At 45.5% G+C, this 24,035-nt stretch overlaps 1 protein-coding gene across 4 annotated transcripts in view; it reads right to left on the bottom strand.

Annotated features, from left to right (window-relative positions):
* Nucleotides 1–24,035, bottom strand: part of MAD1L1 (MAD1 mitotic arrest deficient like 1) — a 490,537-nt gene that overhangs the window by 137,720 nt on the left and 328,782 nt on the right. For all 4 annotated transcript variants that reach the window (XM_019542036.1, XM_019542039.1, XM_019542038.1 and 1 more), the window contains one exon: nucleotides 19,689–19,896. In XM_019542036.1, coding sequence (XP_019397581.1) covers nucleotides 19,689–19,896 — 208 coding nt within the window. The remainder of the gene's footprint in view (nucleotides 1–19,688; nucleotides 19,897–24,035) is intronic.

Raw genomic sequence — 24,035 nt, 5'->3', positions numbered from 1 at the left:
ATTAGTTTTATTTTTTCAATTAACAACTAAAAGGAATGCTATCAAGTAGTTTAGGAACAAAACTACACACATGCACACAAACAGCTTTTTACCAAATGTAGTTATTTATAGAAACCTGTTCATTTTTTGTCAGCTCTTTCAAAGAACCAGAGAAGTTAGAGATAGGAAAGCCATCTGCTACTTCAGCCACTCTCTCTCCCACAATGTTTTGATTTAGAAATCTTCCTGTAGTGTTTGCAACAAACACAGCAGATTTCTGCCAGGTTTTTAAATAGCAAGTAAAAGGAATAGAAATATTAGAAAAGTTAACAGCCCAAGTCACTAAAACAAACATATACAGACTTGAGCACTACTCGAAAATCTAAAAGAAGAGCTGAAAATACTTTAAACAGAATCCCTGGAGCGCAGCTGGCAATGACCATCAGTGACGGCATGATCTCCCTCGAAGCATTTTCATCCTTCAGGCATTATGATCTTCCTGCTAGGTACGCGCATGTCAGTTCTATCATCAAAGCATTTCGACTGACATACATGATCAACAGTTGCCTCCAAAAGTTTGCAATGAGCTGAAAACAAGTCTGGTGTGCTTTTATTAGTAACCTTAATCATGCTGTTCTCCCCGTTTTATTTATTCCGACTCAGGTTTCAAAAACAAAATAAAAACAAAAACAAAAAATCGATTAATGGCTTAACAGAAATCATAAAGAAATCATGTAATTGAGCTGCTGCTTGAGCTAGCTGCAAACATTTAAAGCATGCCGTACCGAGAAGAAAAAGATAACGAACAAATAAACCGATGGCTTGTATTATATGCAGCTGTTCAATGACACAAAGCTTTAAAAAAAAAAGCAAAGTTCCTAAGATTTTCACTAATGCCTTAGATGACTTCAGATAAAATTCACTTAATCATAACACTGTAAACAAGGAAGCTATGCTATACGGTGCTATTTAAAAATATCTGAGATTTAGGCAGGCGTGTAATCACTGGGGCTGCAATTTTAATGAAAATTCCAACAGGAAATGCAGACTTGATTATATGTATCAAAACAGGAAAGATCAGAGAGCTGTAGCTAGTGGCACTTGTTTTATTACCTTAGTGTGTGCCTTCAAAACAAGTCTAGCAATAACACAGAATGTAACCACATAAACCTCGCTATTTGGCTGCAGCTGCCTGGGCTTCTGGCTTGCTCCTCTGACCCTCCTGTCTTGATGCGTGTCACGGGGCACAGCATTTTCAAGAAATAATTAGAAATTGAATCAGATTTTACACTGGCTTAAGTAACTGGAAACTATTTTATGATCCGCCGCAGTTTTCCATCCACATGGTATATATACTTAATTAGCTAATGCCTACCCAGTTCTTTGAAGAGATAAAACACTATGTGAGGGCTAAATATCATCATTGGAAAAGAAAAGGGCACTGCTGAGACAGGAGTAGCCACAAACAAAGAACAAAGCTCTGAGAAACACAACAGTATCTCGCTTCCAGAAAGCTATTGGGATATCTGCGAAAAGAGACGTCAACAGCTTTAAGCACCTAAAGATGAAGAAAATAGGAGGTGTAAGGCACGGAAAGCCGCCAACCACTTAAACGGCATAATGCTGCTGATATCGATGTGAAAATAGAGATAAGAACTGAGGGTCAGAAGAGAAGTTGTGCCTGCAAAGATAATGGGCCCTTTGGACACTGAGGCATTGTGACCATTATTTGCTTCGGGCACCCTGAAAGAGGGGGTAAGCGTTCAAAGTGTTGAAATGCGATGAAATAAAAAACCCATCTCCTACTTCTGTGGAATTCCTATGCACCGCAGAGAAAAGGACAAGCCTTGACAGCATAAGGACAGGCTACTTCCCATCATTACCCAGTGCTGAAGGCAGCAGGGCTGTCTTTGCTAGAGGGATTGGTAAGGTGGGTTTCCTTGGCTGCGCAATAGGCCTGGTAATCGAATAAAGGCTTTGGCAACAAAAATGATCCCCTTGGAGAGGAAAGGTTTGGAAGGCATTTTGTTCTCAATGGAATAACCATCCAGGGCATGCATCAAAAAGCATGCAGGCCAGGAAGAGAAAGAGGAAGGGCCAAATTCAGTTATTAGTCACAGGTGGGCAGTGTTTAAATTTGAGTGCCTTGGCCAACACAGAGCATCTGATCCAAACTCAATTAAAGGAATTGAGAAGGAAATGAAGAAAGCAGAAGCTAAATCAACCAGGAACAGAACAAGTGAAGCAGCATGTTATGGGAACCTGGGAAGAGTTTTCTTATGTTTGAAAGAAATATGGTGCAGAGAGAGTACTCCAAACACACCCAAGTGTACAATAGAAACAAATGATGGATGGAGAGAGTATCTATAAAGCAGAATGACTGAAAAGACAGCCCAGCCCAGGTGGGGTTTTGGGTTTGGTTTGGTTTTTGGGTTTGTTTGTTTTTTAACCCTCAGTATGTGTCTGTAAACTACATAACTAAATTACACAATTTCTTTATAAGTCCAATTAAACAGTTAATGCTGCAGGTGCCTTTAGTATCTGGCATTTAAGATTAAGTAAATAACAGAGAGAAGCACACTTTGTACCCAGCAATAATTAAGCAGAGCATTTTCCCCGCTTCTTCCAACCTATTGTTTACAAGCCTTTGAAAGTAACTGTCTTTTATCCCCCAAAAACATACTCCCCCACCATCTTTCTCAGCACAGTGTCTCCTCTCAGGCGTGCTGAATAGCATTGGCTTCTTTCAGCGACCTCATCCAGTGGGGTTCATGGTTTCCCTTTGATTTCCAAGTGGAAGGAATCTGCGGTCCCCAACCCCAGTGGCTGCACGACATACTGAAGAGGCGCTCGGTTCTCCAGGAACTGATTCAGTTAGGCTGGCTCAGCTTGAGTTATAGTTCCCCCAAATTACACTACTGAAATGGGAGGCTTGTACATCAGAGGCTGCAAACCCTGCAAAAGATGGCAGGATGCTGAATTAAACAGCTCCTTTGGCTTACAAGCATGGAGCAGCACTTCTGTGCTATTCTTAAACACATGATGGCCAGAAAGGACAGTTCCTAGCAGTTACACCTGAACTTGTCTTTGAGCCCCGGGATTTTACAATGACCCCAATGTAAGCCTGCACATACACTGTTAACATGGTTCCCAGTCCTGCCTCCTACAGTTATAGCTCTGGCCAGGTTATTCCTCCTACCTGCATCCCTGACTTAAATTCACCCACAAACCTTAAGTATGAGGTTTTAACTTTTTTTCTGGAGCCACCCCAGGTAATGGAAGGAAGGAAGGAACTGTTGTCAAACATTAGTGACACACAATTTCTTTCCACTCTGCAAACAAGAAAAGAGTGGCGAGGACCCTAACACTGACTGCCCAAAGGTGTCGTAAGGTGAAATTAGTGTCTGTAAAGTGCTTTAAGACTCTTGGATGGAAAGTACAACAGAAGTCCAAAGCATTACCATCATTATGCTTGCTACCCATCGTGCTGGAATTCAAGCCACAGACTTCACAGCAGATGGTGAAGTCTCTAGCATGGCTGGCTGCAGCTATAATTTTTCTCATCACAGTCTCTCTTTGTTGGAACAGGTTTCACCTCTCGATTTCTGAAGAGCAAAACAGAACTTGCATTGACAGGACTGCACTGCACTGGTCAGTGCTGCTGACACATTCAACCCAGTCAGCACTCAAATTGCTGGAAAGTAAATCATCCGAGGGACTCTCCAATTAGAAAAAAACCTCACTTAATGTTGTAACACTTCTACAGCTTGTCATGAGCGACCCTCCCCGTCTTCCGAACATTAAAGGGAAACAACAAGGAATTAGCCAGATTTTGTTAAGTGTCAAATGTTCCAACCCTAAACCATAAGCACAGCAGGGAAAGACTTTTTATAGCTCTCAGCACAACTTTATGGTAAGCATTTTCTGCTACTCTTTGCAAATTGTTCTTTTGCACTACCATTAAGGAATACCCTTGCTAATGACACCCATAACATAGAGGTAGCTGTGCTGCACTGTTTACAATGCTACAGGGACTGGTAAGTGTTTGGTTCTCCATTTTTAACAAATATAAGGTCGGAGAGCTGGGGCACGTAGCCATTGATCTATATGAAGTGCAACTAAGGTACTGTCACTTCCCCTACTGAGTCACAGATTCATAGATGTTAGGGTCAGAAGGGATCTTAGTAGGTCATCAAGTCCAACCCCTGCCCTGGGCAGGAAAGAGCGCTGGGGTCAGACGACCCCAGCCAGGTGCTTGTCCAGTCTCCTCTTAAAGACCCCCAGGGTAGGGGAGAGCACCACCTCCCGTGGAAGCCCATTCCAGATTCTGGCAACCCTCGCTGTGAAGAAGTTCTTTCTAATGTCCAACCTAAATCTGCTCCCCGTCAACTTGTGGCCATTGTTTCTAGTTACTTCAGGGAGTGCCCTAGTAAATAGAGCATCTCCTATTCCCTGCTGCCCTCCCCTGATGAATTTATAGAGAGCCACAAGATCACCTCTCAGCCTTCTCTTGCGGACACTGAAGAGATCTAGGTCCCTCAGTCTCTCCTCGTAGGGCCTTGCCTGCAGGCCCCTGACCATACGAGCGGCCTCCTCTGGACCCTCTCAAGATTCTCCGCATCCCTCTTGAAGTGCAGCACCCAAAACTGGACACAGTACTCCACCTATGGCCTGACCAGTGTCGCACAGAGGAGAAGCATCACCTCCCTGGACCTGTTCGTTATGCATCTGCTAATGCATGATCAAGTGCAGTTAGCCTTGTTGATCACTTTGTCACATTGACGACTCACGTTCAGCTTGGAGTCAACTATGACTCCAAGATCCCTTTCCGCTGCTGAGAAGGTCATCCCCCAGCCTGTAAGTGCATTCATGGTTCTTCTGGCTCAGGTGAAGCACTTTGCACTTCTCTTTGTTGAACTGAATGCTATTTCATTCTGCTCATTTTCCCAACCTGTCCAGATCTGCCTGGATATGTTCCCTACCCTCTGGTGTGTTAACTTTGCCCATAATTTGGTATCACCTGCAAACCTGGACAGGGTGCTCTCCATGCCTTTGTCCGAGGTTAGTTTACTCACCCTTTGCCAGAGAGTGAATTCAATCAATTGATGGTCACTACCTCCCTACGTTACCTTGTACCTGCACATCCCCCACGAGGGTATCCCCTGTAGGTAACACCCAGTCCAGCGAGGCATTTCCCCTAGTGGGATCAAATACCTCCTGCGGTAGGTGGAGGTCCACTTCCAGTTACTGCAGAGGTTCTCCTTATTTGGCTTGGGACAAAACCTAGCACAAAGCCTGGGGAAACTTCCTGCTAAACATTTTCTACCTGACTGAAAACTCTGAGACTGTTCATGGAAACTGCGTCAGATACCAAGCTAGTGCCCCATTGTGCCGAGCGATAGCGAAAGGGGAAGGATCCTAAGTAAGATCCTAAAGCAGGTCCTTTCCTGATGAACGTATTCAGAATGAAGAGAGTCGGGAATGCCCAACAATAGTAACACCACCAGGCCCCAAGTTCATACTCGGAGGAGCTAACAATGCATTTGGTATACTTGCCACATTTTAGGCAGGTAAACTTCTGAGGGGAAGAAATTTAACCACTTCAGGGGGTCGGCAAAAATGGTGGCTACAAATGAAACTACACTGGCATATACCTATTACATTGCTGAGAATCCCTACTGCTGGTCTAATAACCTGTCCTTAGCAGAGGGAAGTTGACTTTAAAAAAAAAAAAAATCCAATTTTTCTCTCATTTCATTATCATCCAAAAAAGCATTACAACAAAGTCTGAAAAGGGATTTACACATCATCACCATTAGCAACCTATTCAAAGTGCCCATGCCGATCCATTTAGATTTTGAGCTGCCTTGGATACTGCTAACTGCACGATTTTGACCGCACATTTCCAGGCTTTAGCGAGGGTGGATGATGACGTTTGAGTGCCTCTGGTCTTTTCGTTATGGAAGTCTCTTCTATTTTATTTAAGCAAGTATATTATATTGAAGTATCTGATCACCTCTGGGCAGTTCTCAGCAGTTACTAGCCCGCAGAACTGGCTATGCTGAACCTGCTAGGCTTGGTATCACAGGGATGTGAAATAAGACTTTCTATCCAACGCCGTATAAAAAGCTACCGAGAAAATCAGCGCTGGGTATTTTGTAGGCTAATTTCATCCTGCAGTATGCCCCCACCATGGCAGACTTGGCTTTCCAGTGGAAAGAAAGACCCACTGCTTACTTGGGAGGCCTTGGAGAGAGCACAAAGGAGCTAGCTAAAGGATGCGGCCAAATCAACATCATCATTGACTGACTGATGGAGCACACACCTCATAGCATTTATATATCCTGGGCTGACTTTAGATGTCCAGGCAGAAGTTGTGGTCAAGAACCTTTTATTAATCTCAGGCAGAAACGGGCATGACTTTCTCCTCCCTGTTCTGACCCTTGTACCGTTAAGCACAACAGGAGGTCACACTAGCGTGACAGGCTCTACAACAGAGTTGCAAGTGGAGGCTGCAGGGAAGCCAAGGCTAGCACAGACTGCTGTGTCCACTTATTAGGCTGTAACACATGTCGAAAGCTCATTACAGCAATGCTCACTACTCTGCACTGGCTGCCAATACATTTCCAGAGGGAGAGGACAGTGCTGGCTTTAACTTAAAAGGTGTTGAGAGGGTCTTGGATCTCTTTTGTGTATGAGACTGTCTTTTGGCCATGTAAAGTGACCACGGCTGCTCTCAACAGAGACACCTGAGCCAGGGCATGCACCCTATTTAAAAGAAAGGGGACGCTGTTCTGGATGTTCTCCGAGAAGGGTCTGTAGCCTGGGAACTAATTTCCTTTCTACTAATCCTCCAGGGCCCTCAGTCATTAACTTTCTGCAACAGCTGCCAAGCAGATCTTGGCATTAACAAAACAGGTAGGGGAGGGTTTGAAGATATTAAGTGTAAAGAGCTCTCCCTTCATAAATAAATTTTATGTCAGCACCAAATCCAAAATGCTATCACAATACTACAGAGTCATGGTAACAATATTAGCATCATGATTAAGACGGCAAAAATAATGATGAGTTTCTACATTCACACACTAATTACTTTCCAAATCATTTCTCTTTGGGGCTAATATCTCCTGTTTGTTCTCAGCCCGGAAGGGATTTGATTTGGGAAATCTGACTAAAAAAAACCCAACCCCCCCCCCAAAAAAACTTAGCTTCACCATTTTTTAGGCATCTGAAATGCTATTCATCATTAGGAAGAAAAGTGTACCTATCAGTTAAACTCCTCAGACACATTCTTTTTGTAGTCTAATTCAAACAAGGATTATTATAAAAAACAAACCTTTCAGACTTGGCATGTGAATAGTTTTCAGTAAGTACAGGGAACAAGCACCCATACATCAGCACAACAGCATGCTGAGCTAGCCATCGCTGCATGTAGCCATGTATATCTGAATGCAAAATAGGTGCCGCAACCAGTGTATGCACCTAGGTCAGACTCCATCCATCAATGCAAATTTTTGCATCAAAAAGTGATATTAAATATATTTTTGTCCTTTAAAGGAAAACCAGGAAATTAAAGATATGATTCAAAGCTAATCAAAATCAATGATTTTATTTTCATTAACTTTTGTGGCCTCTGGATTTGGCCTCACCTGCAGAAAACATGCCAACCAGGACATCACTGCCTGTGATTTATTTTTGGTTTCAAACATAACTATGAATTCCCTAAATTCTAGTGGTTCAAATTCAGTAAACTCAGTTACATTTCCCATCAAAGCTGTGATTCGGCCATCACCAAACATGCTTTAAGGCACATTAAATACATAGCAAATAAAGTAACTGAAAATATAACAAACACATACAAGTGCCAATCCAACTGCTGCAGGAACCATAACTTTGAATATCCTGACTTTTGTGTGATTAAAATATCAACTTAATTGTTGGATTTGTGTAGCTTCCCTCATTTAATATGGAAATCAGTGTCTATTACTCCATAGCTCAAAGAATGTGTTACTCAGTTTACTTGATTAGGCTGGGAATTGCTGGTCCTGCTGTCACCATGTTTACACTTTAGTGACAAGTTTGCACATCAAATTCACATAATGCAGTGTCATCAACTTTCTTGTCAAATATAAACTTCTTAAATACAGCCACTACTCCAGAATACAGAAACACAGCCTGATCTTACATCATTTACAACCCCGGAATAATCACAGCAATGATTTCAGGACCGTGGGAGTACAAACGGGGGCTATTCTTCCCAAAGAGGAAAGGCTTCACAAAAAGACAAGCAGCAAACCCAGAAGACACAGTTTTGCCTTGGGTTATGCAAATCATTTCTATCCCACTCCTCTCTAAGGCTCTGGAAGCAAACAAGAGGTATTCTCTTTCTCCCTCTCCAAATGCCATGTTTCCCTCTCATCTGGGAGTTCAAGTTTAAGGACTTTTTTTTTGCTTTGTGAAGGCAGGTGGATTTCAGCTGCCAGCAAAGTATATTTACCTGGAAATGAAAAAGTGGGGTTTTGGAGATAAAAAATGAATGAAGCAAGTCATGTCACCCCTGCCCCCTGATGTGCTCCTTTCATAGTAAGAACATCTTGGATTCTGTCAAGACAGAAACTGCGGGTGAGCCCAGAACACCCAATGCCTCCTCTTTCCATTTGCCTTTCCTCGTTTACTCCAACAAACTCTAAATATCCCCAGCCAAGTAACCTCCGCTTCATTGACACCATGTGTCTGAATACATTTTTTCTGTAACCTGGTCACCCAAAGCAAAGCCTCTCCCCAGCAGATTTCCACAACTCAGCGCTGTTCATAAAGCTATCAAGCTTTGATTTCAAGGAGAAACAATACATTGACAAGATGCAGAGCAAAGATCTAAGGCTCTTCCCTGCTGGAGTATTCTGCCATGCCGGCAGGCTGGTTTTTCGAATGTCAGGGAAATTGTGTTGGCCCGAATTTGAGACATCAGCACAAGCCTTTCTTCTCAATCCTGCTGATGAATGAAAGAGCATTTTCAATTGTGTACGTCCAGGGGCCTTATGGAACATCATTCCTAATCAAAAGCTGCTCTGTGATGTAAACTGCTTTAACAGGCAGCTCATATCACAACCTCCCAGGATCCGAAGGGCAGCTGGAGATCACGCCGCATTTCCGTTTCTGAAGTTGATCTGCGGGGCTGCAGAGAGGGATCCAGCGTAAACATCCAGGCTTTTAATACCACCAACAGCAAAAGGGGCTGTACATCGGCGTATCTGGATCTCGTTTCAAATGTACACGAGGCAAAGCTCAGAAGCAAGCAGGACAGCCAAGTTTACTGCAACCTACGGGGTAAACACAGTAACACTTGCCAGCTTGCATCTATTTGAGACGGAAACCATCAGCAGAAAGGGGCATGTAGAAGAACCGTGGCCATTATCTATCGCACAGCTATTGCAACGGGTGTGGGATCTGGGAGGTGTGGGGTGAAGCATGAGAAAGGGAGAGCTTTCAGATCCCTTCATTTCTCACTGACTTCATAACCCACAGAGGACCTAGGCTTTGGCAGTATTGCTTCCAGCTAGAGCAGGGGACAAGGCACCTTCTGGAGCTTGAAGTGGTATACTTTGCAGCTAGGTATAGGGTTGTGTATACTCCCCCTTCATGTGTCGCTCAGCCTAGCCCTTGATTATAAGCCACCAGGGAGCAGAGACTTATAAATATGTCGCCTATCACCGTTTTTCTTCTTCACCAACCTTCTTAGTAATCTGGCTATGGTTGGAGAACACCTACCCCACTAAATGCTTTTCCATCAGCAACATCCAGGCTTGCCTGACACCTGCCTCAGGCAAACGTGACCGCTAAAAGACAAATGTCACACCATTAATTCTACAGTGAATGCAAGGATACCCAAATAGGAAACAAGGACACCTGTACACATGCTCTGGGGTGTGGGTAGGAGGGGTATATATTAATTAGAGTGGCTCCTGAGAGCTGCTTTAATTAAAATGCTGACAGCATCACATGTATTCAGCACCCCGAGTTTCAAAATGGCAGAAGGGGTCCCCCTGCCACCACTCTGAAACATGGGAAGCAGGATACATGAGACACGGCAGCACGCCACAGCGTTCCCATTAGGATGCTCCAGCAGACCCGGTCAACTGGGTCCGCTCCAACGCGCCCTAATCAGAACATGTCAGAGCACATGTAAAAGCTCCCCAAGTGACTATTTCTCTCCGAGGGGATGCTCCCGAAGGACGACTGACCCCTGATTGGGCTCTTCCTTCAGAGGTTTCACCCTGATGGCAGCTGGACCTCCGGGGTTCTTGCACCCTCCTCCAGGGAACTACTTTCTTGAATATGCCCGCTGCAGTCCTTTTATCCTTCCAGGTTTGCTTGCGTCATTTGGTCTCTGCCCATTATATACTTTCTTTTCCATCCTAGTGTATCTTGTGGGGTTATTTTGCTTTCCCTGTCTGTGGACGAAGAGGCCAAGTGGCTCCGGCTTTAATGGCTGTTTTTCACTTTTATGCAGTGCCCAGAGAGATGATGGCAGCTACTTTTTAAATGCATAAAATAAGTAAAATAAGACCACGTCATACAGAACTTTAGGGGTCTCTGGAGCTCTACAGACGCGTTCACACAGCAATGCCTGCTCCCCCTCCAGAAGGGCAGAGCAACCCTGGGCTTCTTAAAAGTCCCAACTAGTTATGAGGAGGAGAGGGTGAAGGAGGAAAACCTGCAGCTCCTTTGCTCTTCATGAAGGATAAGTGCACTCCATGGGGTAACATTTGATTGATGCCAAGTATTACAGATTCAGTAGATACAACAGTACTAAGTTACAGGATTTATTACAAACCTCTGGCTCCCCAGACAGCAGGTGGATTTTGAAAGTCCCTGCTGTGTCTTGCTGGAGCCTCACATCACACGGTTCCAACGATCCGCAAGGCTGAGGTGTCCTCCGGGATTTCTTCAGTCAGCAGCTACCATCAGACTGCCTGGGTTTTTGTCTTTCACTGCACACTAAGTCGGGTTCTGGGGCCTGTCTCTTTCCTTTTTTAATTGGTCCATGATGTATTGCCTCAGAAAAGATGCATTATTTCCAATTGTGAGTAAATGTATTTCGGTGGTGTATGACTGAAGCCCTGTGTGGTCTATAAAGGACACAGGTATCCATCTGGGTAATGCACATTATTTTGAAAGATTTTCTTTACCTTGGAAGATTTTCTATATGCATTTATGGCTTTCACACCATATGAGGTACCATGTTTCCATGCGCACTGGGAGATGGGGCTATATTAAGCCCCTCTGGTGACTTTGAAGGCAAGGAAAAAGAACAGCAGAGCACTTGCAATTAAAAAACCATAGAGCTGCTGGTTCAGGAAATAAACGGGCACTTGAGGAGTTAAGGTTCCACTTCATAAAATATTTTCCCTTTCTGGCTGGGCCATCCGATTTCATTGCCTAACCGGATAATGTGAAGGGGATTTATGGAGAATGCCTACTGACAACTGTGACACAGTCGATATTAAAACACCATCTTTGGCTAAAGTCTTTCGGACAAACGAACGTACACCCAACAATGCCAACTAGCTATATATAGTGCTGGACTGGAAGAAGGCACACTTATGACAGGGAAGGAAATCGGAGTCCGACATGAGCTTATGCACAGCCCCAGTGCATTACTCAGTTCCTATATTGGTCTACGTGGTCTGAAGTGGAAAAACGAGCACCACAAGTAGCAATGCATCACCTAGCTCTTCCACCACACTTGTCTTCTGTAGATACTGAAGCACCAGCCAAAACAGTTGGTATACTTATCCCCGACTGGCATGCAAGAGCACTGAGGGATGAAGTAACTTATCCCAGGAGACAGCCCTTTGGTAACCTGTACAAGAACAGCACCCACCTGAGTCCCACCCCAGTGCTGCATCCACTGCCTCTCCTGAGCATTCATCATGCTCTGCTTTTCTATAGCATTTTTCATCTGAGGTTATTAAAGCGTGTTGAACATTAAGGTTCAACGATATCTCTGCAACGCAGATAAGGAAGAGGGATCGTTTCACTTGCCAGTGAATTGAAGCTGCTTCTTACTGTGTTTATCAGCACACGTAACATCCCAAATAGCGTAAGGCAGGAAGTGAAACTGCTCTTTTTATAATACTAGTGTGTGGGGGGGGGGGTGAGCAGGATGTGATTATCTATTCTGCGACAGGGCCAGGATACCATAGCTAACACCCTGCTAACAAAAAGTGCCAGGACATTTGAGTGACTACCACTGGCCTGGACCTTGATTTTCCATTTAGAAAAGAGGCATCTCCAAAAGCCCAGGTCACTGTAGCACTCTAATGGTGTCTGAATCGTGACCGTCTTCAAGGGAACTTACTTACTGTGTCATCACCATCATTTCCAGAAATGTCTAATGTTCCCTTAGAGATGAAGATGGACGGCCTCCTACCCAACACTGATGCCATCCAACCTTGCTTAGCCAGCAAGATTTGTGAGGAAACACAGCATGAGGTAGGATGCTGTTAGCAGACAAAGAAACTAAAAAAAACAGAGTCAGAATCCATGACTATGGACTGGACACTATTCTTTCATGTTTAGGCACAGCATCCATAACATGGACATCCTCAGTACAGAGGGCAGGAAGCACCGGAGCCAACAGTACATGGACAGCTGAACCTTTTCTTCTGCTGCCTGCTCCATGCCTTGCCTCCTCTGCAGTCAGACATATATTCATCAGCAGCAGAGCCAAGCTGGACAATGACAAATTTTAACATCTCTGGCTTGTCACTTCAACAAGATTAGATTATTTTAATATTAATCTATTCCCAATTTAATTTCAATTAATATTCTCTATTACAGTGCCCTGACATGGCACTGACGACAAGGAAAGCCTCTGCTGTACAGTCACTGCGGTTCTGCTCGGGTCAGGCACCTATTCTAATGAAATCCATCACTCCTATTCCAAACAGAGGATTCTCTTTTCCCCCCTCTTGCCCCTGGTTTCCTCAAAAATCAGTGACAGGCAGAACATTGCAACTATGAACAAGCCTTTTAACTTCCCTTTTCAGTGTGAACACGTTAGGCAAAAGCTTAATCTGTTTTTCAAGTGCTTCTGTGCATGGCCAAGCGTAGGCAGACATGCAACCTGGGCACTATACTCCTTTTCCAGAAGCTTGTGGTACAGGCACTTGACCAAGGTAGACACCCAAGCTACTGCTCTTCTTCCCTACTCTGATTTACCTTCCCAAAATACAAGATGAGTTCCCATTATTTCTAATCAAGTATGAATAAAAAGCTGGGGAGGGGAGGGAAGGGGAGGATAAAACAGAGCTATTGGAAAATGAGTATTGAAACACTAAATTTAAAAAACCGAAGCAAGATCCTGTGTTTTACTTATAATACTCAGCAGCAAACACATACAGAGCCACATTTCACAAGGACTGTAGTGGGGGAAGAGATTCCCATCAGAAGCATACAGCATCATAAGCACTCTCTCCCCTATTAACAGGCACAACCAACTTGCCCCTGTTAGCTGGTACTGCCACCTATCTTGAAGGGACTGGTCTAGAAGTACCCAGATATAAAACCACTGCCTAACCACATGTGTGAGAGAGAAAAGTAAGACCAAAAAAACGTGGGCCAAGGAAACAAGACAAAGGTAAGGGAAGCAGACAATCAAAAGAGGCTGGAAAAAAGAATAAAAGGATTGAAGTCTATGCTCCCCAAGGACACCGATTCCCTTTTGCCAACTTCTCAAAGCTGTTACAATCTGCATGGCTGCTTCAGAGAGAAGAATTTGGAAAAGCACCCCAGGTGGCATCCTGACCTTGGTCCACAGCTCCCTGTTATACAATGCAGACCTGAGATGGCACTGCGAGGGAAGTGAGCCACCCAGAAAGTGTGAGACCATTCTGATAATGGGGCTGCCACGGCTCTGCCCCATTAATACTCCATGACCCTGTGTGTGAAATTGTTATACTGCAGGATAAAGGACAATAAGTTGTTATAGCTCCCACTCTCCAACGCTCTCCCTTGCAATAGCCGTATTACCCATTTTAATAGAGACTATTACCGCATAAATGAGAGAAAAGGACCAGTGAACTCTATGGCAAGTTGCCAAGTTGTGCTGCAGCCTCTGGTGGTTACGCTCAAAGAGATTTAAAGTCCAGTATAACCTTGATTTTTTAATAGAGTCACATTTAATGAGCTTTTGCGTCCACAGCAATAATTTCCTTATTGCCTATCCAGGAGTTGGAACCATAATCAGAAAAACATGCTGCATTCCAGCCCAGTGAAAGAATTTAATAATGGCCAATACATTATTATCAAAACCATCAACATCATTGTTCTTAATGCCTTTTCTGGTTGCTGTAATTATAAGCCTTCAAACCTTGGGTGCAATGGCTGCAGATCACACAAGCTTGCAGAACATAACAGAGATGACTCGCTAAAGGCAACCCAAACTTTTCATTTCTGCCGGTAAGCCATTCAGCGTGTATCAGAGCACAAGGATTAGAATTATAGAAAATTAGGGCTGGAAGGGACCTCAGGAGGTCACATCTAGTCCAACCCCCTACTCAAGGCAAGACCATCCCCAACTAGATCATCCCAGCCAAGGCTTTGTCTAGCTAATCTAAAAAATCTCTAACGATGGAGACTCCACCACCTCTCTGGGTAGCCTGTTCCAGTGCTTTACTACCCTCCTAGTGAGAAAGTCTTCCCTAATATCTAACCTAAACTCCCACTGCTGCAACTTGAGCCCATTGCTCCTTGTTCTGCATCTGTCACCACTGAGAACAGTCCAGCTCCATCCTCTTTGCAACCTCCCTGCAGGGAGTTGAAGGCTGCTATTAAATCCCCTCTTAGTCTTGTCTTCCTGTAGACTAAATAAGTCCAGTTCCCTCAGCCTCTTCTCATAAATCACATGCCCCAGCCCCCTCACCACTTTGTTGCCCTCTGCTGGACACTCTCCAATTTGTCCACATCCTTTTTGTAGTGGGGGCCCAAAACTGGACACAGTTCTCCAGATGTGGCCTCACCGGTGCTGAATAGAGGGCAATAATCACTTCCCTTGACCTGCTGGCAACACCCCTACAAGTGCAGCCTGGTATGCCGTTAGCCTTCTTGGCAACAAGGGCACACTGCTGGCTCATGTTCATATTACTGTCGAACATAACCCCCAGGTCCTTTTCTGCAGAAGTGTAACAATAAAAACACTTATTTGCCCACTTCCAGGCACAGCTGTACATGGCTTTCACTGTCTTGCTTCACCTTTACCTTCCCACAGTCACTCTTTTCTTGTGTTGCGAGGAGGGATTAGTTCTCACCTTTTCCCTATCCAGTTCTGCAAGAAAGGGATTTCCAACCTCCAAAAAGCATGGAGTTGCACTTTCCCCTTTCTTTATAGAGACTGCAACTAGCAGCAAGAGATGCTGCTGAGTTTCTAATCCATGCTGTTCTGTACAGAATCATTTCCATGAGAGACACTGAAAAGTGATCCCTTACAATTCACGGTTAAGTGAACTGCAGAAGTTGCTCATCACACCAGCTACAGTTGATGTTAATGAAGAGTTTCTGCAGCAAGCCACTGGTTCCCACCTTGTAGGATGTTACAGTGGAAGATGCATGGCAGCACTGCCACTCCTGCAGGCAGCGCGGCTGGCGAGTTAGCCCTGGATCTCCCATGTCCCACATGGGGAGACATTAGTATTTTTGTGATGTGCATCCATCTATGTTTTTAAGCATCCCTAGTTTTTATGCCTTGAGTGACTGGAGCATACTGCAGATATATCCCCTGCTAGCTTGGGAACCAGTAGTAGCCAGGGGGAACATTTTTGCACGCCTGAAAACCCACCTAATACTTGGACAATTAGTCTATACTATACTGCTGCAGCAAGAAATGCTCAAGTGAGACAGTTTAACTAGCATGGGTAGGTCTACACTTCCTTGCAATCATAGGCTAGGCATAGACGTTCAAAAAGCTTGAGGCAGAATCGATCAAACTTTTGCAGGTTTCTGTACGCGGTGTAGGTTAGTTTGGGAGAGAACCGAACACAGTATAGGGAAGGGAGGGCAGGCAGGCTGCCTGCACTGCCCGAGGCCAAGAGGTTAGAGGTGCCCCGCATGCCTTCCAGCATGCCCTGCAGGTTCCCTGGACTGCTGGAGGTTGCTAAGAGCAGCCCAGCACGTGGACCACCCCTGACTGGCTGCTGGGCACAGGTGAGCACACCTCTTCCCACTGTTGGCATCTGTCAACCACAGGCAGGCAGCAGAGGCTATTGGGCTTGCTCATTCCCTGCAGATGGGTCTGCTCCATAGTGCTACACCTGCTTATGGGGGCATGGGTCCCTGGGCAGACTCCTGCTCCCCCACCCAGGGTCTCCCATGCCCCCTGCGAGTGGGCACAGATCCAGGGAGCCAGACCAAGCTGCAGGACACAGTGGAGCTCCCCTACCCCATCACCCCCTCCTCTGTAGCATCAGTCACAGGCATCTGCAGCTGGGTCTGCTCCATGGCACTGCACCTGCTCGTGGAGGCATAGGGGTCTCTGGGTGGGCTCCCACACCCCCACCTGGGGACCCCGATGCCCCCCACAAGTGGCTGCAGACCAGGGAGCCTGACCAAGTTGCAGGGCCCCCTCTCCCCCTCCATTGTCAGCCACTGTGCTGACTCTGCTCTGTAAGAGCCCAGGGGCAAGGCCAGCTGGGCACTCAGCCAGAGTAGCTGAGCACAGGCCAATGCTAGCATACCTACCTGCAAGGTGAAGGGGCCTCAAAGTCACCTGGGATGCTAGCAGACAGTGACCTGATATGATTTGATAAGGGACCTGGTACTGAAGTTCAGCACACCAAACTAACCTAATTTGAATACGTTTGAGTGCACAGACCCGAACTTCTGTACAGTTATGGGTTTGGTTCCATTTCCAATCACTTACTCTGGATCACGTGTAAAGTCTGTACCTAGCCATAATGAATGTCCCAGAGACGCACCCAATGACAAAGTGCAACTAGCCCCCTCAGTGCTAAATAATATAACTGGACTATTTGCACTAATATCCTAGCAGTATAGGCCCCAAGTATTCAGCACATCCATATGCTCAACCAGTTGAATGAGCCTCCCTGCAGGACTACATCGTTGAAGACAACCATGGTTCTGCAGCAGAGGGAAGGGGTTGAGTTGTTTGCTGCAATACTGTCAATAGGGTCTGTGAGTGGCAGGGATTCACTCAAGTTCAGGAAGCAGTGGAAGAAGGAGTTCCTATCTGACTGCACGCAAACTAACAGCGAGACTTTCCTCACCCTGGTCAGAGAGATCCTTCAGACACAGGTCCCCTCGGTATTGTTTTTCCATTTGGTTTACATGAGACATTTTCATATGCGCTTAGAGACACCTGGAGCCTGTCAAAGTCCCTCTGTGACTGTGATAAATGACTGCTAGAGAAGGCAACCAAAGCACACGCAACCCCAGCTAGATGCTGCCACCAATGTCCTCCTTCCCTTACAAGATTGTGAACAAAAGCCAGAATGATGTAGGAGAGGGCTAAGGGGAGAAGGGACACAAGCACACTGCCTCTGACAAGCTGAAAGCATGCTGAACGCCAGAGAGCCGTTTGTTTTTCTGTCTGAATCCTCAAAAGGGGGAGAAAAAACAGCTTAAAAGCGCATCCCACGTAAGCTATGACAAACTTAGTAACACACTGGCATGGAAAAGGCTTGATGGGAAGCAAAGGACAAACCAAATGAGTAGAATCAGGATGGAAATTACAAGTAGAAAACCCCAGAGGGCATATACGGGAAATATAATACCTCAGTTGCAATGGTCCAATTACTATAGATCGGTGTGGGGACCAACCTTTCTGGCAGGTGTGTCACAAATCAAGTCCATGTCCTCTCCAAGTGACACTCCAATCCCTCTTCCCCTGCCTGCTCTGTTGCTCTGCTTTCAGCTCCCTGCCCTGTGCTCCCTGTCTGATCTGCTACTCTGCTTTTGGCTCCCTGCCCTACCTGCCACTGTGCTGTCTTCCCTCTCCCAGATCTGCTGCATGCCACACACAGAGGCTGCCCGGGCCAGTTGTAGCAGGTGTGCTGCAGGCTAGCTTTGCCTGCTGTAGATTCAACCCCAGTCACAGAGACACAAAGATGGTCTCACCTCTGCATCTTCTGTGCCACTGTCTAGGATGCTCCTCACTGGGTTTGAGGAGCACTGACATGCACATACATACCTGCAACATTTGACACACTAAACTATGCAGCAGCACAATGCGAGATGGGGCAATAAACAGCCAGGTTTACTGTAGCTTAACAGCTATGAAATTCAGATTCAAATTGCAGTAAATGTTATCCTTGAGAAGCCCAACTGTTCCACTGGGATCTTAAGTTGGAAGCACCAGTGAGCAGCATTTGTCTTCCTTAAGTGTTTGGAAAGTATCTAGCAATTTGGGGTGCTACTGAAAAACAAAACCAAATGCCTCTAGGGAGAGAGACTCTTTGCATCTTTAAGGTCCAGTGGGACCTTATCCCTTCCTTCCCCAAAGAGGGAGGTTTCACTCCACAACCTCAAGTATGCTATATAGATTTTCTGTTGTAATTTTCATTTGCATTACAGCTGTATCCACTATAATGCGTGAAGGCAAATGCTTTCTTTTTGGTAATAAACACTGTTGCTTGATATAACGAAAAACAAGCAAGCTATCTACAAAATGCTTCTGTGCTGAAAGCATCTCATCACAAAATTTCTTTCACCCAAGGCTGAGACACTGCTTGAGTCTCAGATCTCTGGTGTATACAGCCTGAGAGAAAAATGCTACCATCTCGGCCACCCACCTTATAGCGCACAACCATCTGCGGGTACCAGCACTACAACAGGTTAGCTCCTCACTGCTCTGCCTGCCTTTTGTGCAGATTCTTTTATTTGTCTGTTCAGCTACAGCAGAGATGCTTTGAGGGCAAGCATGTGTGGGTCTCACTTACAACAATAAGCTCTCTTGGGTTCTGCAGTGTGAATAAACTCTGCCTGGCCACCACTCGTTGTTCTAGATGACAGGTCACGCTACTGATATTGTTACCTTGATTTACAGAGTTAGAGTATATATGGGAGGTGCTGACCTCATGGTTATTGTACTAAAAGGTCTCATTCATGTATGTGAATGGAAGACAGGCTCTGTATTGTGGGAGAGACTCTGATTTTGCGAGCTGCTTTTAAGCCTAGTGAAAGATGTACTCTATTTTCACAGCATATTGAATTTAGCTGTGATTAATGGGGCCCATATACACTGATAAACAATATTAATTTGTTTTAAGCTAGGTCTGAAAAGATTTCCACCACTTGTTTCTCCACAGCAGGGAGAGTTATTTTCTGCTGTCCACAAGACCTCGAGGGCTCAGCCCAGCCCTGAAAAGAGGGAAATATTTCCTCTCTTCCCACTGTCAGCACTGTCCAGGCAAGGTCACTTTGTCCATGCTTCATTCATCATGTGCAAGTACCAAGTATTATTATTATTATTATTTATCCTTCCCAGACATCCTCTTCATCAAACCATCATAGTGCTGCTACCCCATGCTCACTTCCTTTGGTGCCTTCCAATTTTTATTCGTATCTGCCCACCCCAGCCCCAAATGATGTGCAGGGTCCCCAGTTAACTTGGCTGGGGGGTATTATCAGTTTGAACAGCAGCACTGTGACGACAAAGGGGAAAGAGACTTCGTGACTAGAAACCAGAAATGCACCTGCAATTTCTTGCGGCGACTGCAAGCTTCCAACCCCCTCGGGGTTATTAGAGATGGAGCCTCCTCCTTCCAGCACCCTGACAAGCTCCCTCAGCCTCTCACACTCCTCCTGGAGTTGCTGCTGCTCTTCTTTCCGCTGCTGCTTGGCCAGGCTTGCTGGGTTCATACTGAAATGAAGGACTTTGGTTTTACTGGGGTCGTAGTCACCCTGCAAAAACACAAAGAAAATAAGTACGGCATGGACCTATGAAATGTTCCATGCACCATCCACCCGCTACACGGAGGGAGAAAGCATAAAAAAACAACACACACGGGAACTACACGCTTAAGCAGCGGTAATGTTTCAATTCTGGGAATGAAAAGCAGCCGAAGCAGGGGCTGCTTTTCTTCCCTAAAAGCAACAGATGTGCCCCTGGGTGATACCTCTATTGTTAAATTTAACTCCAGGAATGAAGTTTTACGGTTCATTTTTAAATCCCCTGATAGCAGGAGATTATAATGAACATGCCGAGGCAGCCTTACACTACAGCAGGACACAGCACTAGCCTAATTTATTACAAGTACAATTCTACCATGTCCACAGGAGTCCAGTGCAGGAATCATTATCAAGTTTTATCAGCCTGTCCCAAGGAAGCGAAGAGACGTTTCATTTTATACTTCTCTTACAGGTGAATTATATTTAAAGTAGTTTAACTGGTAGGCCAAACTCTAAAACAAGAGATTAATATCCTTTCAGCAGGGAAAGGATTTCAACGAGGAAAATATTGATAGTGTGGTTTCAAAGGCACAGTCTTCACATGCACTGGAGAGTCTCAAAACCTTAAAAAAAAACCAAAAAAAAAAACAACATCTCTGCTAATCCTGATTTCCACTACATCTTGGCCAGGCAAAACCTAAAGTGATTTTGCAAATGTTAACTAACCCTCAACACCAGCATTATTATTCCAATTTCATTCTTACTTAGCACTAAATATGTGTTAATTTTTTTTAACATTTCACAGACTGGCAAACTGAGGCTCAGAGAGGGTGGGTCAACAGGTTTTTGATTAATCTACAAAGGAAACCCAGGAGACCTGCTCCCCAATTAAATACCTAATCACCAAACCCACTCCCTACTACAGATCCCTTTATTTATGGGTTTTTTTGACCTATGCTGTGTTAGTAGGAAACAGAGGTGGCTAGTGCATGCTTTATTTAAAGGCAAAAGGCCATTACAGGACAACAGCAGATAAAAGGACCATTTAATCCACCACCATGCTGCCTGATACCTCTCTGACACCTCTGCTATTTATATTCCATCTTTGATCTCATATCCACTCCCCTAGGAAAAACCATCAAGCAAAAGGCAATGTCCTTCCCCCATTCTCTTCCGGGAGACAAGTTTTAGCGAGAAAAACAGAAATGTAAAAATGTAATATCCTGGGGCTGTTTCAGAGCCCTCTAGTGGCTCAGACCATTACTCAGTTTCCTTGTTTTAACAAGACCGACTCCACAGGGATGTATAAGTGCCCAAGTTTGGCACCACTGCTCAGGGGGCAGGTGCTCTTCCCACCTCGGAAGGGAAAGGACCAGCAGCTCCAACTATTCTGTTCAGCAGAAACCAGCCTGCAATGTCCCTTTTAGTGTCCAGACACAACACCACCCCTGGTAGCTGGCTCCCCAAGAGGATGAGATGCACCCAATGCAGAAAGTTGCCCAGGAAGCTGGCAAGGGAAGAAGCTGTTCAGAGTTGAGGGGAGGAAGAGAACGAAGAGCAAAAGCATTTCAAGTCAGGCAAGGGTTTAGGGATGAACACTGATCAATGATGGGTTATTCCCAACCCCCACACATTGCTCAGAGGAGGAAAGAGCCTGTATCACTCACACAATGCAGACACACATGACCCTCCACCAGCTGGAAGTCCAGACCGCCAACTGTGACAATCTGGGGAAGCAGCCTGTGCACAACTTGCATGGCCTGGTTTCTGCTGGGAAACTGCTGCATCGTGTAATGCACTGAGGCATGAGGAATACACAGACAGCACTGCGATGAGTCCCTTTGTCCAGGGAGAACAGAGTCGTGCTCAGAGTTGTTATGCGAGCGCCTTCAAACAACAAGCATGTTAAGGAGGATGCTTTTGTTGTACAGTGAGCATAATCCAGTCTACCAACTTGGGAGAAGAATTGGGAGAGGAACAAACTTGGGAGAAGAATTGGGAGAGGAACAAAAGATCAATGAATGGGAAGGCAGTGGTGAGACCAAAGAACCTCATGTGACTCAAAGTAGGACAGGCAGCTTTGGGGCAGGAGAGAGAGGGCTGTGTTTTCATGGCTGGGGATCTGCTTATGCTCCAAAACCAGCCAAGGAGCCACAGATGATGCCAATAAACCCAACAAACTCTTCAGTGTGGTGAGGAAACCGAGGCAAAAGAAACACACGTAGGCATCGTTATTTTGTCTAGAACTGTGAGCTTCTTGTCCTATTCAGGTAAAGGGTAAGCTGTTTTACACCCTATGCAAACTATGTGTGTGCTGTGTGCTGCATCACTTGCATAGGCTGAGAGTTCAAACCTTAAACCCACCAAGTCTCATCGGGGGCAGGTCTGGGAGAGGACTAATGAGCCGGGGTGGGAGCTAGTGTCAGCTCTGACAACAGCAAGCACTGGGCTTCACAGTCCTCTTCCTGTGCAGGAGTAGCGGACAATGAGCCAATAGATGCCAATAAAAGTAACATCACAGCAGCCTGTTTCAGGCTGCAGGAAGCTTAGCAGCACAGAAGGCCAGTGGGCTGGAACCCATCACAACAGCCTAGGGAGTGTCCAGCAAAATAAACTGGAACAGGGCTGCAGCACCAGCTCGTTAGACATTTCCTGGCGAGCAAACCACACACTGGCATCTCAAGCTGTGGACTGGTCCTCACACAGCCTCCCAGCTGGGATTGTATGCCATCTTTAGCCAAAGGACTCTCCCTGCCCTCACCCGGTACAAAGGCAGGCTACCAAGCAGGCTCTCTCTCCCACGCTCGTAGTCTCTCAGCTCTCTAGGCTTCCTTTTCACAGGAAGAAGGTTCAAAAGCACAGTTAACAACTGTGTTTAGGTGGTCTGGTGAGAAGGAGTGCTTAAAGCGCGAGTCACTGGTACCCCTTTGCCCCATACATTGTCACTCTGTGGCTGTGCTTAGGAAATCCGAGGTGTGATTCTCGTCCTGCTTCTTGGGGCTAGCACCATGCTAGGAGGGTTTGGGGGCATAGGGATCCTGGCACTCTATACCGACAAAACCCTTGTGCTGTGGGTGCACTCAGATCATACCAATACAGTAAGACCATTCCCCGAGTGGAATAAGCTGTACCAGGGAAGTGTTGTTCTGCTTATATAACTATGTCTGTGCTAGGGGCTTTTGCTGGCATAGTTGTGTCAGTCGGGGATCACACCCCGACTGACAACTGTGCTGGCAAGAGTCCATAATGTAGATACAGCCTGTGATTTTATGCAGTCCCTATAAGTGCAGAAGCTGAGCGACTTAACCCGGGCTCTCATACATAATGGGCAGATACTGGATATTCCACTGAATTTCAGTATTAGAAGAAAATCGTACAAAGCTGGAGAATACTGACACCTTCCCCATTGAGATCACTTTGACCCACTCGTCACTGGCTCGTTCATTCCAATTTCTGGTGGCAATACGCTCCAGCTTTTCTACAGGGTACTGACACAAAACTGCAGGACTGACTGCTATCTCTCTCCCAGCCTGCTATATTCTTCCTTTCTACAACACCACCTCACCTGGTTAGAGCAAGCTCTGAAAAGGAGCACAGACAACGCAATACCAGGATACAATCCCAGGCTTGGGGGCCCACCAGCAAGCCTGAACATTGGAGGATTTCTTAGTCTGATGCTACACTCCATTTACAGACAGGCAAACAACTTAGAAACCCACTGTGATAGGAAGACAGTATCTTTACCCCTTGACAGAATCCATGTAAAAATATGTAGTTTCCACTATAGTCATACCCTGAAAGTGGGATTGGGTCTGCATTCTGCTAGAGGCTCTATACCATAGGAGATAAATCTCTTCCCTAAACAGTTTACAGACTACATAGACAAGACAGCCTAGAGCAAGTAGAGAAACAAAAGCACAGGCTGATGAGCCCAAAGTCTCATGGCAGGGACTGCAGGTCTCCTGAGTCTAACCACCAAACTACATTTCCTCTCTGACAACGAATGATGTATAAGCCCCCTATCCAGTACCACTTGGGAGCATACAACATTACAAGGGTTTCAGATAATTTCATAGATTTCATAGACATCAGGGCTGGAAGGGACCTCGAGAGATCATCGAGTCCAGCCCCCTGCCCAAAGGGCAGGAAGT

The sequence above is a fragment of the Crocodylus porosus genome, unplaced genomic scaffold (genome assembly GCF_001723895.1).
Source record: "Crocodylus porosus isolate Cpor-Errol unplaced genomic scaffold, CroPor_comp1, whole genome shotgun sequence".
Classification (NCBI taxonomy): domain Eukaryota; kingdom Metazoa; phylum Chordata; order Crocodylia; family Crocodylidae; genus Crocodylus; species Crocodylus porosus.
Note: the sequence above shows the minus strand (reverse complement) of the source record. Positions and strands in the feature narration are given on the sequence as shown.